The sequence below is a fragment of the Sus scrofa genome, chromosome 9 (assembly GCF_000003025.6).
Source record: "Sus scrofa isolate TJ Tabasco breed Duroc chromosome 9, Sscrofa11.1, whole genome shotgun sequence".
Lineage (NCBI taxonomy): Eukaryota > Metazoa > Chordata > Mammalia > Artiodactyla > Suidae > Sus > Sus scrofa.
Window position 1 is genome coordinate 36,644,511 of NC_010451.4, and position 19,656 is coordinate 36,664,166.

Consider the following 19,656-nt stretch of genomic DNA (forward strand, 5'->3'; position numbering starts at 1 on the left):
TTAAGAGCCAGCTTATTTTGAGAGTAGTATGGAAAATGATGATATTCTAATTAAGATATTATAAGGATACTATGTCTATATTTTCTTCTAGCTTCTTAATGGAGTTGAATAATTTTTTCAAATTATTTATACCTTTTTTAGGTTACAGATTGCAACTCAGTTAATATCAAAATATCCTGCAAGTTTACCTAACTGTGAGCTGTCACCATTGCTGATGATACTATACCAGCTTCTACCGCAACAGCGACGTGGGGAGCGCACACCTTACGTGTTACGATGCCTTATGGAAGTTGCATTGTGTCAGGGCAAGAAACCAAACTTAGAAAGCTCACATAAGTCAGATTTATTGAAAATTTGGATTAAAATTTGGTCTATAACCTTCCGAGGTATAAGTTCTGAACAAATACAAGCTGAAAACTTTGGGTTACTTGGAGCCATAATTCAAGGCAGTTTAGTTGAGGTTGACAGAGAATTCTGGAAGTTATTTACTGGGTCAGCCTGCAAACCTTCATGGTAAGTTGACTTAGATTGTATAATATTTTGCACTATATTTTTCTCCTCATTTTTGTAATTTTTGTAGTTTGTAACTTTAAAGTTATGCTACATCCTGTTTCAGATGCTTTTGTAATTTGTCCAGGAAGTCTCAATAAATAATTTAATGTAAATTTATTTTCAAATGTGAGGAAATTACTAAGATCAGTTATAAAGAGTTAGTGTTTAAATTTCTTTTATTTGTAATCAACAATTATTCATGTGCTCAGTCTTCATAAAATATTTTTTAGTACTGCATACTGTTAAAAGATAGTTTTTAATCAAGAATTTTCTCAAATGTAACCAGACTTTTAACAATTTTTTGTGTATTCATGTAGTCGATAGAATTTATTATATGTCTACCATGTGCCAGGTACTGTCCTAAGCATTGGTAACACAGTGGTAAATAAAATAGACTAGGTCTCTGTCCCTCGAAGAGCTAATTCTTAAAAAAAATTTATTGAAATATAGAGTTCCTGTTGTAGCTCAGCAGTTAACGAAACTGACTAGCATCCATGAAGACATGGGTTCAATCCCTGGCCTTGCCCAGTGGGTTAGGGATCCAGCGTTACCATGAGCTGTGGTGTAGGTTGCATATTCAGCTTGGATCCTGCATTGGTATGACTGTGGTGTAGGCTGGCGGCTACAGCTCTGATTTGACCCCTAGCCTGGGAACTTCTGTATGCTGTTGGTGGGCTCTAAAAAGACAAAAAAATATTTATTGAAATATAGTTGATTCACAATGTTGTGATACTTTCTGGTATACAACAGAGTTACTCAGTTTCATATATATATATATATATATATATATATATACACACACACACACACACCTACATATATGTATCTGTATATATGTATATGTTGTTTTTCATATTTTCCATTAGGGTTTATTATAGGATGTTGAATACAGTTCCATGTGCTATACAGTAGGACCTTGTTGTTTGTCTGTTTTATGCATAGTAGTTTGTATCTGCTAATCCAAACTCCTCATTTAACCCTCTTCTACTCCTTTGCCTTTGGTAACCATAAGTTAGTTTTCTATGCAAAGAACTTATTTTAGTAACAATCGTCCCTTGTTTTGTTGTAGTCCTACAGTGTGCTGTTTGACTTTGGCATTGAAGACCTGTGTAGTTCCAGAAACAGTTGAAACGGGAATGGAGAATATATGTGATGGAAACAGAAAATTTTCTTTAAAGGAATCAATAATGAAATGGCTTTTATTCTGTCAGTTAGAGGATGACTTTGAAGACAGAATAGAGCTGCCTCCAATTCTTCACAGGTAATTTGAGTTCAGTAGCATGCTGCTGGTTTTTTGGTTTGTTTTGTAAGGTGTTCTCCATTTCTTATTTGATACTAGACAGCTCTGTTTTATAGTGATCAAGCAGAATTTCCAAGAACTAACCCCAGATAGTAAACAGTCCCTTTGCTTTTACAATGTTCTGTGTCTTTGTGCCGATCTTTGTCCAAGTTCTTTTACTTTCTTTTTCTCTCTTTGCCTAGTCATTGAGAGTAAGGGGATTTGCATGAAGAATTTGATTATAATTCTTTGAGCACTTAAGTGTTTCTCTGTGGTCTTCTATAAGTAGGTCCATCTGAACATACATCCAACTCAGGTGTATCCTATTCATAATGAGAGTATCTTTTATGAAATATTTTAAATTAAGGAGGGGAAGAAATAATACAGACCAAATGGGATTTAAGCACTAGGATGGCGAGAAGCTTGTCACCTTAACCTTTCCACAGTCAGTGACTGGAGCTGAGTGGTTGGAGGACAAACCTCTGCGTCTTAGTACTTTGACTTTAATTTCAAAATTGTTTACCTCTTAATTGATTATGATCTTTAAAAATTGGATATGATCTTGCTTCTAGAATTGTCACAATAATAGTTAACAAATGATTAAATTTATTATTAAATTATTTTTAGATGTTAAGAAATTCAGTACAGATGAAAACAGTTTTAATTTTGAATCCAAATTTTAGAGGCCAATAGTTATAGCTAAACATGGACATTTAAATTTAAAGAATGCTTTAAATGGCTTTTTGTCTTCTAAGTAAAGATTTTTATTTTCCTTTGTAGTAATTTTCCTCATCTTGCCCTGGAGAAAATTCTTGTGAGTCTCATTATGAAAAACTGTAAAGCTGCAATGAATTTTTTCCAAAGTGTGCCAGAATGGTATGTTATCTAATAGAGTTCTGTATTATTTTAAGATATAGCTTTAATTACAAAGATGATAATATAATTTTAGCAGTTTAGTAGCTACATCTTAAAAATTATGAACTAAATTGTCAGTTTAAAAAATCATAACTGTTAGCTGGGGAAATGCTTAGTTCAATGATTAAAATTTATATTCTCTTATTTATGGTTATAATAAAATATAAAGAACATAAAAATCATATGAAATGATGTGACTCATTTTTATATGTCAAGTAAAATCTGACTTTTAGCTTTAAAAAGTAATGATAATTGAGGATAAGGAAAATAAGGACTCTAAAAAACCTCATTTTAGTTGATGGAGTCCAGAGGCTTGTTGCTGTCACTGAAAATGACTCACTGGCATGAAAATTTCTAATCTCCCTCAGGAAGGCATAAGATGAAAAAAAATTACATTTTGGAGAAATCAAAGGTGAAAAATGGGAAATATTTTCAGATGTTATTACTGTTTATATCTGGTATTAATTTTTTTAATACTTTGAATTTGCCTTTGAGACTGCAACTTATATTTTTTTGGTCCATCTGTTATTACAATTTGCTGCAAAATAATGAAATTTGATACAAGTAGTTTTCAAAATCTAAAAGAAATATTTAAAAGAATAATTCATTAATTATATAAGCAGTCTTTTTTTTTTTGGCTTTTTAGGGCCACACCCATGGCATATGGAAGTTCCCAGGCTAGGGGTTGAATTGGAGCTGTAGCTGCTGGCCTACACCACAGCCACAGCAACATGGGATCTGAGTTGCATCTGTGACCTACACTGGATCCTTAACCCACTGAACGAGGCCAGGGGTTGAACCCATGCCCTTATGGATACTAGTTAGGTTCGTTACCACTGAGCCACGATGGACACTCCTATAAGCAGTCTTTAATGTAGATACTAAGTTAATGATTTCATTTATAATAAGCTGATTTCATTTGTAATAAACTGCTACTATATGAAAATCAAATATTCAGTAATTTGATTTTATAAATCAAAAATCTTACTTTTTGAAGTGAGCAACACCAAAAAGATACGGAAGAACCTTCATTGTTAGAAGTTGAAGAACTGTTTCTTCAGACAACTTTTGACAAGATGGATTTTCTAACTGTTGTGCAAGAATGTACTATAGAAAAGCACCAATCCAGTGTAGGCTTTTCTTTCCACCAAAACCTTAAGGAATCATTGGATCGCTATCTTCTGGGATTGTCAGAACAGCTTCTAAATAACTACTTACCCGAGGTGAGATTTTCAAAAAGAATTAAAGCCTAAGTTTTATTCCAATTTGACAGACTGTTAGGAAGGAGAAATAGAGGCAGGAAAGGCATTAAGGATTGTGGGAAGCTTAATATTTTTTTAAGGGCTGCACCCTCGATGTATAGAGGTTCCCAGGCTAGGGGTTGAATTGGAGCAATAGCAATGCGAGATCCAAGCCACACCTTCAACCTAACCCACAGCTCATGGCAGTGCCAGATCCTTAACCCACTGAACAAGACCAGGAATTGAACCTGTGTCCTCATGGATGCTAGTCAGATTTTTTTCTGTTGAGCCATGATGGGAACTTCAGGAAGCTTAGTTTTAAAAGCAAAGTAGGAGTTCCTGCTGTGGTGCAATGGACTGGTGGTGTCTTGGGAGTGTTGGGATGCTGGTTTGATCCCCAGTCTGGCACAGCGGGTTAAAGAGCCATTGTTGCCACATCTGTGGCTTAGGTTGAGACTGTGGGCTCAGGTCTAATACTTGGCGCTGGGACTCCATATGCTGTGGAAAGCCCAAAAAAAGAAAATTAAAAAAAAAAAAGCAAGGTAATAACACATGGCTATACATGGAGAAAAGAGCATGAAAAAAAAGAAAACTTAAGAATAATGATTTGACTATTTGCTTTGACCAAGAATTCTGGTAGACATTAAAGAAGTAGAATTCTTTGGGTAGATTAATTGGTAGTAATAATGGTTTTAAGCATAGTGATAATTTGTTGAAAAAGAACCTTAATACAGAGGAGGGAGATGTTACAATAACAGAAAGAGACATAATTTAAACTGATGTAATAGATTTTGGTTGCACTTGAAGAGGGAGAAGTCATTAATAAATAAACTAGCAGTCACCCATATTTTAGAGGTCATCTGGTAATGTCTCATATCATTTCCTTTGTTCTCTTAAAACCACAAATTCTCTTCATGTGTGCTATTCTCTTGCCAAAACTCTTTTGTCTTTCTACCCATTTCTATGTGTTCAGTTGATCCATATGTCAAAATCCTTGCTAATGTCTTTCTTAGATGATCTCAGCAATAATAATTTATCTTTTAATGTTCATAGTACTTAATATTTCTTTTTAAATGACCCTTAGCATGTTCTTTTACCATATACACTAATACCTCTTTAACTATGCTGTAAGCTTATTAAAGGGCATATATAATTTTTATTAATCTTTGTATTTTGTGCAATGCCTCATTACGTTGTAAATGATGGAATATTTGTTGAATAAAAAAAACCTACAAGCTACTCAAAGGAGTGGATTCAGTTGCCACAAATAATGATCCAAAGAACCAGAAAAAGGGAACTCCCTGGTGGCTCAGTGGGTTAAGGATCTGGCTTTGTCACTGCTGTGGCTTGGGTTGCAGCTGTGGTACAGGTTCGATCCCTGACCCAGGAACTTCCTCGCGCTTCGGATGCAGCCAAAAACAAAACAAAAAAACCAGAGAAGGGACAGTGTGCCTGTTTGATTTGTCTTGCCCTTAATTACTGACATTCTTCTGGATTATAGTTGTAACCACTTTCATTACAAAGTAATGTGATCTGTGTTTCCCCCTAAAATGCCTTTTCATACAGGGTAGGGACAGAAAAATCTGAAAATCTTGTTTTTCTCTGTAACATTTAAACAGTTTTTTCATAGTTCTATAAGATGGGCTAAGCAGTATCTAGTTGGAGAAATACTTCATGCTAGTCTGTGACATCTAAGAAGTTGAATGAATCAAGGTTCTTTCCTGTTAGAATTCGAGAATGTCATTTAATGTCTGTTTATATGAATCTGATTTCTACTCATGTTCTAAGAGCTCTAGATGTTTATTTGCCTCACTTTTTTTTTGTTAATTTATTTCTTCAGATATGTAAGGGCTGGTATGTGTAGTACACTGAGCCATTTTAAGAAGAGATACATTACTTGGCCATTAGGAGATACTTCTGCTGTTTTTCCTGAGAATCCTCGTTATTACAACTCTACAGGGATCCCTTATGTGTTTTTAGAGATGACCAGAATTATGCCAGTAGTAATTCAGTTAGCTGAACTTTTGTTTCATAATATGCACATAAAATTTGCTCTTACAAAAGATGATCATACTCAAAATTATTTATTAATTATGTAAAAACTTTTTACTTGGGTTTTACTTTAAGACTTCAGATTCAGAAACGCTTGTCCGGTGTTCAAGTCTTTTGGTGGGTGTCCTTGGCTGCTATTGTTATGTGGGTGTAATAGCCGAAGAAGAAGCGTATACATCAGAATTATTCCAGAAAGCCAAGGTAGGAAAATTTATGTCAGTAGCATTTTAGATTAATTTAATTGAAATATATTTCTTGGAAAATTGGTGTTATTTGTTTGGAAAACAAAACTATATGTAGGTTAACTCCTTCTCTTTTGTTTATGCAGTCTGGGAAGAAATGATGCTATGTCTCCTTCCTTAAGATTTGAAGATTTTAATATCACATTAAAATTTAATCTCATTAACAAAAATACTGATTTTTATATGTACTTTTAAAAGTTTTTCCTGGATCGGTTATCCTAAAGAATTCTTAACTAAAAGTGTTAATCAGGCAGGCTGTAAGCATGAAATTCATTTTTACCTCTGGGTTCCGTACTGTCAGTTGTGTGACTTATAAGGATAACAGGGTATAAGATTTGTTGTTGTTTTTTGGCCTCACCTGCTGCATGTTGAAGTTCCCAGGCCAGGGATTGAACCCACACCACACAGTGGTGACGCAAGCCACTGCAGTGATAACACCAGACCATTAACCTGCTGCGCCATAAGAGAACTCCAAGGTTTGTTGTTTTTAAAAAGTTGTTCATAATTTTCATTTTTTAAATTTATTTTTAAAATTTATTTTAATTTAAATTCAATTAATTAGTTCATTAATTTATTTTTTGCTTTTTAGAGCCACACCTGTAGCATATGGAAGTTCCCAGGCCAGGAGTTGATTTGGAGCTGTAGCTGCCATCCTACGCCACAGCCACAGCAACTCAGGATCCAAGCCATGTCTGTGACCTACACCACAGCGCACGGCAATGCCAGATCCTTAACCTACCGAGTGAGGCCAGGGATTGAACCCACATCCTCATGGGTCCTAGTTGGGTTTATTAACCATTAAGCCACGAAGGGAGCTCATAATTTTCAATTATATAACCAAGTGTAACTTCTTAAAACACTTAGCTCTTATGTAAAACCAAGAAAAAGCTAAGCTATAACCACTACGCTGTAATTTCAACTGAAATTTATTTTTTCTTTTTTTTTCTTAATAGTCTCTAATGCAGTGTGCAGGAGAAAGTATCACTTTGTTTAAAAGTAAGACAAATGAGGAATCTAGAATCATTTCATTGAGAAATATGATGCATCTGTGTACAAATTGCTTATATAAATGTGCTAAGGTAAGATGTTCTTCCTACTTGAAAAACTAGCCTATCTGGGAGGTTGGTAACTGGTTAGTGTTACTGTTTTTTGTGTTTAGTCATAAGTTTATACACTGATGTAAAATTAAATTGGTAAATTGAAATAGTATCCAGAAGAATAAAGCACCTGGTAATTTGAGTTTCTCATGAAACTAATTTCATGAAACTAACCTCAGGAAGTTTTCTGAGATTATCTCACCCCTTTAATAGACAACTAATTGGTGACTCTTTTATTGCCAGCATATTTTCATTCATTTATAAAAACTTGATGACTGTAGGTGTGTGATGCACTATACCAGGGCTAGTGAGCACTGCAAAGATAAACAGTTCCAGCACAGTCATAACTTTGTTTTGCCCAGATAGTCTTACATAACATTTGGTAGAAAGAATGCTACTGTGTGTAATCTTTGTTTTGATTTGGAGCAGGCCTGAGGGATAGCTGAGCCATGCCAGAGTATTAATAATAACTGGAAACACTTTTAAAATCTAATGTTAAATATAGGGCTATTTATGAATATTATCAGCATGTATTTTTGGTTTTATAATGTTTTTTTTTTTTTTGTATTCTGGTATAAGTGGTGAAGGAGAGAATGAAAGAATAAACTCCAAGCTATGGTTATTGCTTGCTTATGTTCAGGGGCAATAGCTGGTATTTTACTTTAAAGTTGTTTATGCCCAGTGAAAGATAACGTGCTACAGTTATTATCACTTTAACATGAGTTAGTATTTCTGAAGCAATTTTTATCTTGTTCCTAAAAGTAAACTCTTCATCCATGCTTATTCTGATAGAGAATTTCCAGTGTAAAAGAAATTCTATGTTTCATTTATGATATAGAAATTATTATCTTTAAAGTATAATTGTTTGTTTTTGTTTCTTTGCTTGGTGTTTTGTTTGTCTAAATGCAGCGCAGTCCAAATAAGATTGCATCTGGCTTTTTCTTACGATTGTTAACATCAAAGTTAATGCATGACATTGCAGATGTTTGTAGAAGTTTAGTAAGTATGCTTCCTATTTTACTATCATATTTCATTGACTCTAAGATATTTTTTATAACTTTGAAATCTCTTAAATAGGGATATATCTCATAGTATATGGCAGCTTATGTTTTAAAATTGTGGAAATTAAATAGTTATTTGGTTTTCCAGGGGTGAAATGTATTTGATTGCCTTTTTTTTTTTTATGGTAACCATGGCATATGGAAGTTCCCAGGCTAGGGCTCAAACCCATACTTCAGCAGCAACCCGTCCTTCCTGCAGTGAGCCAGAAGAGAGCTCCTATTTGATTGCTTCTTAATATCATTACCTAGGGTGGTGACTGAGTGATTGTGAATTAATCATCTGAACTTACCTTTTTCTGTATGACTTGTACCAAAATTGAAAATAATTTTATATCCTTAAAAATAAAAACAAATCCTTGCCCTGTAGTTCTCTTGTGGCTCCATGGGCTAAGGATCCGCCGTTGTCACTGCAGTGGCTCAGGTTGCTGCTGTGGCATGGCGTCCATCCCTGGTTCAAGGACTTCCAGATGTCGCAAGTATGGCCAAAAAAGAAAAGAAAAAACAAAAACAAAAAACCTTGCCAGACAAGCAACATACTTTTATCATGATATTTAAGTTTTCTTCTTCCATACAAATGAGCTTATGTTACACATTTTTTTTTTTTTTTTTTTTTTTTTGTCTGGAACAGTACCTGGTACACATAGTAGATATTCAAATATTTAATGAGTGAAAAAAATATTCTGTAACCTGATTGTTTTCACTTAACAAGGATAAATCTTGGTCATTTTTCCATGTCACTACATAGGGCTATACTTTACTTTTTTTTGGCAATAACATGGTATTTCATTTTATTTGGGAATTATATATATATATATTTTTTTTTTAACCCAACTGATCTTAAATAACATTTTATTTGTTTTGTTGTTTATATTTTGCTTTTTAGGGCTGCACTTTCGGCATATGGAATTTCCCAGTCTAGGGGTTGAATTGGAGCTGTGTCTGCCAGTCTACACCACAGCCACAGCAACAAGGGATCCGAGCTGCGTCTGCAACCTACACTACAGCCCACGGCAAGCCTGATCCTTAACCTACTGAGTAAGACAGGGATCAAACCCTTATCCTTATGGATATTAGTTGGGCTTGTTACTGCTGAGCCACAATGAGAACTTCCTATTTTATTTTTTTAATTGAAGTTTATTTCAATAAAATAGTGTTAGTTTCTGGTGAAAAGTGATTCAATGTTTTATATATATATATATATATATAATGTTTTATATATATATATATATATATAATGTTCTTCATATTCTTTCCATTATGGTTTGTTACAGGATATTGAATGTAATTCTCTGTGGCATACAATAGGTCACTTTTTGGAAATCTATTTTATATATAGTGTTTATATACATGTATATATATGTATCTATGTATCTACTAATCCCAAAGTCCTGATATATCCTTTCCCCACCCCCTTTCCCTTTTGGTAACCATAAGTTTATTGTCTATGTCTGTGAGTCTGTTTCTGTTCGATAGATTGTTCATTTGTGTCTTTTTTTTTCTTTTTTGCTTTTTAGGGCCATACCTGCAGCATATAGGAGTTCTCGGGCTAGGAGTCAAATTAGAGCTGCAGCCTGCTGTCTACACCACAGCCATAGCAACACAGAATCCAAGCTGCATTTGCAGCCTACACCATAGCTCATGGCAACTCCAGATCCTTAGCCCACTAAGTGAGGAAAGGGATGGAACCTGCATCCACTGGATACTAGTCGGGTTCATAACCTGCTGAGCCACAATGGGAACTCCCTTTTGTGTCATATTTTAGATTCTGCATGTAAGTGATATTGTACGGTATTTGTCTTTTTCTGACTTACTTCACTTAGTATTTAACCTCTAGGTCCATCCATGTTGCTGCACATGGCATTGTTTCATTCTTTTTATGGCTGAGTAATATTCCATTGTTTATATGTATCCCACCTTTTTTATTGTAGATGTACATTTGGGTTCCATTCCCTGTCTTGGTATTGTAAATGGTGCTGCAAGTATTTTTTTCCAGTCCATAGATGGCCTTTTCATTTTGCTTATGGTTTCCTTTTCTGTGCAAAAGCTTATGTTTGATTAGGTCCCATTTATCTGTGTTTGCTTTTATTTCTATTGCCTTGGGATAGTGACCTAAGAACACATTGGTACAATTTATGTCAGAGCTGTTTTGTTTATTTTGTGCATGCAGCTGTCTAGTTTTGCCAGTGCCACTTGCTGAAAAGACATTGTTTTCCCCATTATATATTCATGCCTCCTTTGTTGAGATTAATTGACCATAGGTATATGAATTTATTTCTGGGCTGTCTGTTCTGGTCCACTGATTTATGTGTCTGTTTTTGTGCCAATACTATGCCCTTCTTGAAGCTTTGTAGTATTGTCTGAAGTCTGGGAGGTTATGCCTTTGGCATAATTCTGCGTCTTTTATGGTTTGATATAAGGATTATTTGTTCTAATTCTGTGAAAAATGAAAAATGTCATGGAGAATTTGATAGGGGCCACGTTAAATCCATAGGTTACTTTGGATAGTATGGCCATTTTAACAGTATTAATTCTTTCCAAGAGCATGGAATATCTTTCCATTTCTTTGAATCATTTTTAGTTTTCCTTATCCAGTATTTTATAGTTCTTAGAATATAGTTCTTTCACATCCTTGGTCAGGTTTATTCCTAAGTATTTTACTTTCTTTGATGCAATTTTAAAAGAGATTGCTTTTTTACTTTCCTTTTCTATTATTTCATTGTTAGTGTAAAGAAATGCACCAAATTTCTCTATGTTAATCTTGTATCCTGCTACCTTGTTGAATTCCTTTATCAGTTCTAGTAGTTTTTGTGTGGCGTCTTCGGGGTTTTCTGTATAGAATATCATGTCATCTGCATATAATGACATTAATTAAAATTTAAACTTTTTTATTATAGAGTTCCTGAGTAAATTTCTTACATTTTTGTCTGTTTTTATTTGTGCATATGAAGGATGTACAGTATATTCTGGAAATGGACTTGTTTGTTCAAAAGGAATGTGAATTTTACCTTTGGATGGATATTGTTATTGTTCTCCAAAATAGTCATACCAATTTATAAATTTTACCTATACCCTTATCAGTTTTGGGTAGTATAAAACTTCTTCTTCCTCCTTTCCTCCCTCCCTCCCTTCCTTCCTTTCTTTACCCATGGCAAGTGGGAGTTCCTGGGCCAGGGATCAAACCTGTGTTGCACTTGCAGCCTACACCTCAGCTGCCACAACACCAGATCCTTAACCTGCTGCACCAGATGGCAACTTCCTAAAACTTAATATAAGAAATTACTTGTAAAGATCGTGTATTATTCTGTTATATAGACATTACAGTTTGTATATCCATTTTCCTGTTGCTAGAAATTTATTTTTTATTTTTTTGCTTTTTAGGACTGTACCCGAAGCATATGAAAGTTCCCAGGCTGAGGGCCGAATTGGAGCTACAGCTGCCGGCTTACACCACAGCCACAGCAGGATCTGAGCTGTATCTGCAACCTACACTGCAGCTCACGGCAACACAGGATCGCTGAACCACTGAGGGAGGCCAGGGATGGAACCCATGTCCTCATGGATACTAATCAGATTCGTTTCTGCCATGCCAAAATGGAAAGTCCATGTTACTAGACATTTAGTAGAAATGATACCGCAAGATTCATACATGAATTGTTTGAGTAGGTCACTTTTAATGGCAGTATTCTTTTGAAAGGATCCAAATTGAAAGGAATTTCTTTCTCTTATTTGAAGGCATTCATTATCAAAAAGCCATTTGACTGTAGAGAAGTAGAATCAATGGAAGATGATACTGATAAAAATCTGATGGAGATGAATGATCAGTCATCCATGAGTCTATTTAATGATAACCCTGCTAGTAGTGTTATTGATGCAAACGAATCTGGAGAGAGCCAAATTACTATGGGTAAGTATATTTGTACTGCATGGGATTTTTTTTTTAACTTCTTTGTCTTTATTTGGCATTAATGCCTTATAGATACTAATTTTATATTCAAATTAGTTCCTTTTTGTATAGTTTATTAGGATTGTTCCCTTCTAATACACTTTGGAAGTCTCTGATTTTTTTTTTTTTTTTTTTTTGGCTGCATCTATGACATGTGTAAGTTTCTGGATCAGGGATCAAACCCATACCACAGTTGCAGCCTTTGTCACAGCTGTGGCAACACCAGATCCTTAACCTTGCTGTGCCACAAGGAATCTTCCAGACTTCTCTGATTTTTAATTGAGTGTGTTCGTTTTCTATTTTATTTTTAATGGGGAAATTTAAAATAATTACTAAACAACTAAAACCAGGGAGTTCCCATCATGGCGCAGTGGAATGAATCTGATTCCCATGATGGGAACTATGCAGTCCCATAGTTGCAACCATGAGGTTGCGGGTTTGATCCCTCTCCTTGCTCAGTGGGCTAAGGATCCAGCGTTGCTGTGAGCTGTGGTATAGGTGGCAGACACGGCTCGGATCTGGTGGTGTTGTAGCTCTGGTGTAGGCCAGCAGTTGCAGCTCTGATTGGACCCTCCTAGCCTGGGAACCTCCATATGCCTCGGGTATGGCCCTAAAAGACAAAAAGACTAAAAAAAAAATTTTTTTTTTCCTTTGAGGTACTTGTGCTATTGATAATCATACTTTTTAATGGATCCATAATATCCCAGTTAACATACATACCATAATTTACTAGACTTTTTTTTTGTCAGAAATTTAGATTTCTTTCTAACAGTGTTGCAGGGAATATTTGTATAGATTTTTTTTCAGACATTATTTCTTGATGATAGAATTCTAGGGTAAACATTTTTGAAGAATTTTGAATCTTGGCTAGTGTGCTAGAAGAAGCTTGAAGAATTTTGAAGCTTTCAGTTTCAGCATTTTGCTATTTATATATTTTCATCTCTTTTTGTTCAAGGGGAAGATATTTGTGTTAGTGTACAATATAAGTGATGTTGTGTACTTCTCTTAGACTTAATAAGTGCCTTTTATTTTTAGGTGCCATGAATCCTTTAGCTGAGGAACACCTCTCAAAGCAAGATCTACTTGTTTTAGACATGCTCAGGTTTTTGTGTATGTGTATAACCATCGCTCAGTCCAATACAATGTCGTTTAGAGCAGCTGATATTCGGAGGAAATTGTTGATGTTAATTGATTCTGACAGGTTAGACCCTACCAAATCTCTTCACCTGCACATGGTGAGTTTGGGGAAATGAAGAAGTGATTCGTTTGCATCTAATGTTGCTAGCTAAAGGTAATGGACTGACATATAAGAATCCCATAGTTGGAAAACCTGAAATTGCTTTATTGAGAAATGAATCTGAGACTAGTTATAAAACACTTTTTATTTTATTTATTTATTTTTTTTTTGTCTTTTTGGTCTTTTGTTGTTGTTGTTGTTGCTATTTCTTGAGCCGCTCCCGCGGCATATGGAGGTTCCCAGGCTAGGGGTCGAATCGGAGCTGTAGCCACCAGCCTACGCCAGAGCCACAGCAGCGCAGGATCCGAGCCGCGTCTGCAACCTACACCACAGCTCACGGCCACGCCGGATCGTTAACCCACTGAGCAAGGGCAGGGACCGAACCCGCAACCTCATGGTTCCTAGTCGGATTCGTTAACCACTGCGCCACGACGGGAACTCCTTATTTTATTTTATTTATTTATTTTTTTTGTCTTTTTGACACTTTTTATTTTAATGTGCAGTGAAAAATGTTTAAGTGGATACTTGGAGAGACTTTGGATAGATTTACTCTCTTTGAGTGTAATTATAATAAATTATTTTAAACGAGGCCAAGAGCCACAGACTCTGAATGTAAAAATAATATTCATGTAACCTTGTAGTTGAAGTCTGAATCTGGCCTTGACCTTGGTTTATATGCTTTCAGTTTTTTTATGTAATTTGAAGGTGACTGTAAAGTTAAATACCACAGGACTCCCATTTTTGCCTTCACAAGCTTTTGTAGTTAACATTTTACACTTGACTTAACCATTCTCTCTGCATACTCTATATACTCATACACACACATGCACACACACCGTTTTTCTGAGCCATTTTTAAAAATTATTCTTCTTTTAACCTGAAGTGTTCTTTATTTTATTTATTTATTTGGATGCCTCCGTGCATACAGAAGTTTTGGGCCAGGGATTGAACCTGTACCACAGCAGTGACACAGGCTGCTGCAGTGACAACACCAGATCCTTAACCTGTTGCACCACATTTTCTGGACCATTTTAAGATTAAGTTGTAGACATGGTACCCCTTTATTTCACTGTGTATGTCCTGAAAAATAATGATAATCATCAGGAAATTAAAATTGTGTCATTGCAGTTCATTGCCAGGCTTGTTTAGTTTCTCTCATTCTGGAACAAATGGTTCCTTAGTCTTTGCTTATCTTTCATAGTTTTGAATAGTCTAGTCACTTGCTGTATAGAATCCTACTTTTTTTTCTTTCTTTTTTTTTTTTTTTTTTTTCCGTCTTTTGTCTTTTTAGGGCTGCACCTGTGGCATATGGAGGTTCCCAGGCCAGGGGTTGAATCGGCGCTGTAGCTGCTGGCCTATACCACAGCCACAGCAATGCAAGATCCAAGCCGTGTCTGTGACCTACACCATAGCTCATGGCAACACTGGATCCTTAACCCGCTGAGTGGTGCCAGGGATCAAACGTGTGTCCTCATGAAGACTAGTTGGGTTCGTTAACCACTGAGCCACGATGGGAACTCCAGAATCTAACACTTAGGATTTGTCTCATATTTGCTTGTGATAATTATATTTAGACTTAAAAGTAATCTTTTTCCCTTCGTTCGTCAGTCTGTGCATCTACTGATAGATACCTACAATTCCAATCCAGTGTCATAGGATTTATTTGTTCTTTTCTCTGTCCATATTTGTAGCTCCCTTTTCCCACAGTAAGAAATGTGGCTTCCCACTTGACCTCAATGCATTTACTTGTTCACTCAATATTATCACATGTAACTTATCTCCTAACCCTTAGCCCCAGTGCTGGTGAACTTGAGAAGTGAGCTGTCCCCACCAGTATGCTATGTGGACATGTTACTGGTCCTAGCAAATGGGCAAACATGTCATGTGATTTCCCCAGCACTTCAAGAGATGCCAGGTGATGCCTTAATCAGAACCTCTTGGAAACGTGCAGGTTGAGGCCCTGGTGGAATTCCTGGTCATGTTCTAGCTGTGGTGAACATGTTGGTCAACCCCCAGGCCTTGGTAAATATACTTAGTTGAGCCCTGTCTGATCCCCTGGTTTCTACCTTGATAACCATTCTAGTCAGGTCTCTAGCCCTGACCAGTGGGGAGGGCTATATGCTTTGAAGAAGTAAGAAACATTTTTCTCCATATGAATGAATGATAGGAAAAATGTCTTCTGATTCCTTAGTACTGCTAGAAAATTATTTACTAGCTCTCAGAAATTGGCTTCCTGGTTTTGTTTTGTTTTTTAGGGCCACATCTGCAGCATATGGCGGTTCCCAGGCTAGGGGTCCAATCGGAGCTGTAGCTGCTGGCCTACACTACAGCTACAGCAACGTCAGATCCAAGCCACATCTGCGGCCTACACCACAGCTCATGGCAACGCTGTATCCTTAACCCACTGAGCGAGGCCAGGGATCAAACCTGCGTCCTCATGGATGCTAGTCAGATTCATTTCAGCTGAGCCACGATGGGAACTCCAGAAATTGGCTTCCTAGTTATAACTACCATTACAACTGGTAGTTGCCGAGTAGCCCTTTATATCCATAGAGAACCTTACAATATTGCCTTATAGGAAAATAAGTCAGGGCATTTGGATTCTTCTCTGCTTATAATAATCTCTGCTTTCCAAAATTCATTAATAGAGTGGTTTTTAACTGTTGACATTATCCCCAAGCATTGTTTTTGGAGGGTGGTGCCATAATACAGTTTTAGACTCTTGCTCAGGCTTTTGACCCCAACGTTGGTAACAACTATCACTTCTTGAATTCCTGCACCAAATGCTAGACCTTTATAGTCATTTCCTTTACATCTTACAGTAATCTGGCCAGGTAATGCTCTATCCTCATTTTACAGGTAAGAGTACAAAAACTAGATGACAAGGCAAATTTTTTAACCACGCAAATAAAAGTTGTGGTGCTTGGATTTGAATCCAGCTCTGTCTGACTTCATATTCAATGTTTTTTTGTTGTTGGGTTTTTTTTTTTGGTCTTTAACTATATTGCCTCTTAAAAATTCACTGCTCTTTTGTGTTTGTGTCTACATATATGTATTTATATATGAATTTATGGTTACTATATATACTTATTTAAATAAATGATATTTGGGAAAAAAATACTGATTTTCCCCCCCAACTATCTTAGTATCTAGTACTTTTAAAGGAGCTTCCTGGTGAAGAATATCCCCTGCCAATGGAGGATGTTGTTGAACTTCTAAAACCACTATCGTAAGACATTAAAATCATCTGTAATATTCATTCAAAATTTATAAACTAAACTGTTGTGTTCTGTTATACTGATAAAGTTAAACTTTTTCCACCACAGCAGTGTATGTTCTTTATATCGTCGTGACCAAGATGTTTGTAAAACCATTTTAAACCATGTGCTTCATATAGTGCCAAACCTATGTCGGGAAAATGTGGATGCCGAGAGCACAAGGGATGCTCAGGGGCAGTTTCTAACAGTGATTGGAGCATTTTGGTGGGTACAGAATATGTTGTAGAGTTCTTATTTTTCTTTGGCCACTCTGGATACAAATGGGAACTTTGTATTTCTACATAAGTGATTTCTCCTAAATCTTGAGAACTTGAGAACTACATTGTTTTTTGCTTAAGTCTTGGCTCCCTAAAGTGAGTTTAGTGTATTTCCCTGCGAATTTTTTTTGTCTGTTCTGGGGCAACACCTGTGGCATGTGGAGGTTCCCAGGCTAGGGGTTTAATTGGAGCTGCAGCAGCCAGCCTACGCCAGAGCCACAGCAACATGGAATCCAAGCCTTGTCTGCGATCTATACCACACCTCATGGCAACACCGGATCCTCAACCCACTGAGCAAGGCCAAGGATCGAACCTGCAACCTCACAGTTCCTAGTTGGATTTGTTAACCACTGAGCCACGGTGGGAACTCCTCCTTGCAGAATTTTTAATCACTTAATAGTTTGATGTGTATGGTGAATAAAGAAGCAATGTGCAGTGAATCTAAATGAGCTGAGTGGTTCATGTTCTTAAAGTGGACAGATTGGCCTTGTCATTATCTGATTATTTAATGCATATAGGTTGTAGTGTGAGATAAATACCAAGATACCTATAGGGGAGCACATCTGTGTAATTTAGAGCCCTCATACCATTTAATGGATAAGGACTTTTGGATCAGTATAGAATGTACCTTTGAAATTTTTGGTATAACAACACAACGAAAGAATTTTTTTCCTTTTGGAGTTCCTGTTGTGGTGCAGCAGAAATGAATCTAACTAGTATCAGTGAGGATGCAGGTTCGATCCCTGGTCTCGCTCAGTGGGTTGAGGATCTGGCATTGCTGTGAGCAGGCATGGCTTGGATCCCGCGTTAATGTGACTGTGGCATAGGCTGGCAGCTGTATGATTTGACCCCTAAGCCTGGGAATTTCCATATACCGCGGGTACGGCCCTAAAAAAAAAACCCCAAAACAAAAATGCATCTTTTTTCCTTTTAAAGAAAGTTTGCCATAACATGAATTATGATAGCCCCCTAATGAGGCATAATCATATGACACAAATGATATGTATTAAAATGAAATCGGTTTCAAACTAATTTATTTTAGTTGATGAGAACACTGGCATTTGCCACCTAGTAAGAATTAAATTTAACATGAAAGAATCTTTGGAAGCAGCCTAGATTAACCTTAATGTCCACTGATTTCTTTTTTGACCGTGCTTTTATTAAAATAATTATTTGATATTGAAACACTACTTTGTTTCAGGCACTTAACGAAGGAGGGGAAATGCACATTCTCTGTGAGATTGGCGTTAGTAAAATGCCTTAAAACTTTGCTTGAGGTGAGCTATTCCACATAAATTGTTAGTAAGGTCTCCATTGAAATCTCTGAAGTAGTCTTTCATTCTGTTTATAAATGGGTGATTTTTCTCTTAGTATTTTGCATTTAACCTCAGTGGTTCTTTTTCCACAGGCCGATCCTTATTCAAGATGGGCTATTCTTAATGTAATGGAAAAAGACTTTCCTGTAAATGAAGTATTTCCACAATTCCTTGCTGATAATCATCACCAAGTTTGCATGTTGGCTGCAGGATTAATCAATAGGTAATGGGTCAAGTATTCATGAAGTGTACAGACAGCACTTCAATGTGCAGATAGCACTTCAATGTCTAGCATGGTGATAGGTCCCTAGTTGTGATATTAAAAATAGTTAACGTTTACTGAGCATATACTGTATGCTTGACATTTATGTTTTCTCTTAATTCTGAAAACTATATCACTATTAGTATCAGTATCACTGTATCAGTATTAGTGTAGACACTGTTATTTTCTCAAATTTATAAATGACGGGAGTTCCTGTTATGGCTCAGTGAAAAGGAATCTGACTAGTATCCATGAGGACACAGGTTCAACGCCTGGCCCTACTCAGTGGGTTAAGGGTCGGCATTGCTGTGAGCTGTGGTGTAGGTTGCAGACGTGGCTCAGATCCTGCACTGCTGTAGCCGTGGTGCAGGCCGACAGCTATAGTTCTGATTCGATCCCTAGCATGGGAACCTCCATATGCCGCAGGTGCAGCCCTAAAATGACAAAAATAAATAAATAAATATAAATGAAAACTCTGTGGCTTAGAGAGATATAGTAACGTGCTCAGTGCTAGACAGCTGGTAAGTAATTGACTGCTACCACTTATGGGAGATAGGGAAAATTTGGATATTATTGAGATTTTATGTGAGTTTGTAAAAGAAAAAATTGTACATTTTGCATTGTGTTAATTACAGTCATCTGTATTCAAGTGAACATACAATTAAGCATGGAGTGATTCTTTCACAGGGATCTTTTTTATGTTTGAGTACCTGAAGTAGCAAATACTAATTCTTTAACAGCTGCATGTTTATCAGGTTATCAGATTGATTTTGAAACTGAATTGTAACCTACTTCTGCCTTTCCCACCTCACACTCCTGTAAATAAAGTACCTCTCTGCTTTATTTTTCTTTATAGCATTTGTTACCACCTGAAATATTGTATTTAAATACATTTACCTGGGATATGAGTTCCTAGAAAGCATT

At 36.3% G+C, this 19,656-nt stretch overlaps 1 protein-coding gene across 15 annotated transcripts in view; it reads left to right on the forward strand.

Moving 5' to 3' along the window:
- The window catches only part of ATM (ATM serine/threonine kinase), a 138,900-nt gene that overhangs the window by 23,855 nt on the left and 95,389 nt on the right, over positions 1-19,656 (forward strand). For 14 of the 15 annotated variants that reach the window (XM_021101936.1, XM_021101931.1, NM_001123080.1 and 11 more), the window contains 13 exon segments: positions 142-513; positions 1,622-1,813; positions 2,612-2,707; positions 3,744-3,969; positions 6,115-6,240; positions 7,235-7,360; positions 8,288-8,377; positions 12,172-12,343; positions 13,418-13,617; positions 16,766-16,848; positions 16,946-17,101; positions 18,356-18,431; positions 18,563-18,693. In XM_021101936.1, the coding sequence (XP_020957595.1) occupies positions 142-513; positions 1,622-1,813; positions 2,612-2,707; positions 3,744-3,969; positions 6,115-6,240; positions 7,235-7,360; positions 8,288-8,377; positions 12,172-12,343; positions 13,418-13,617; positions 16,766-16,848; positions 16,946-17,101; positions 18,356-18,431; positions 18,563-18,693 (2,046 nt within the window). 15 annotated transcript variants of the gene reach the window in all.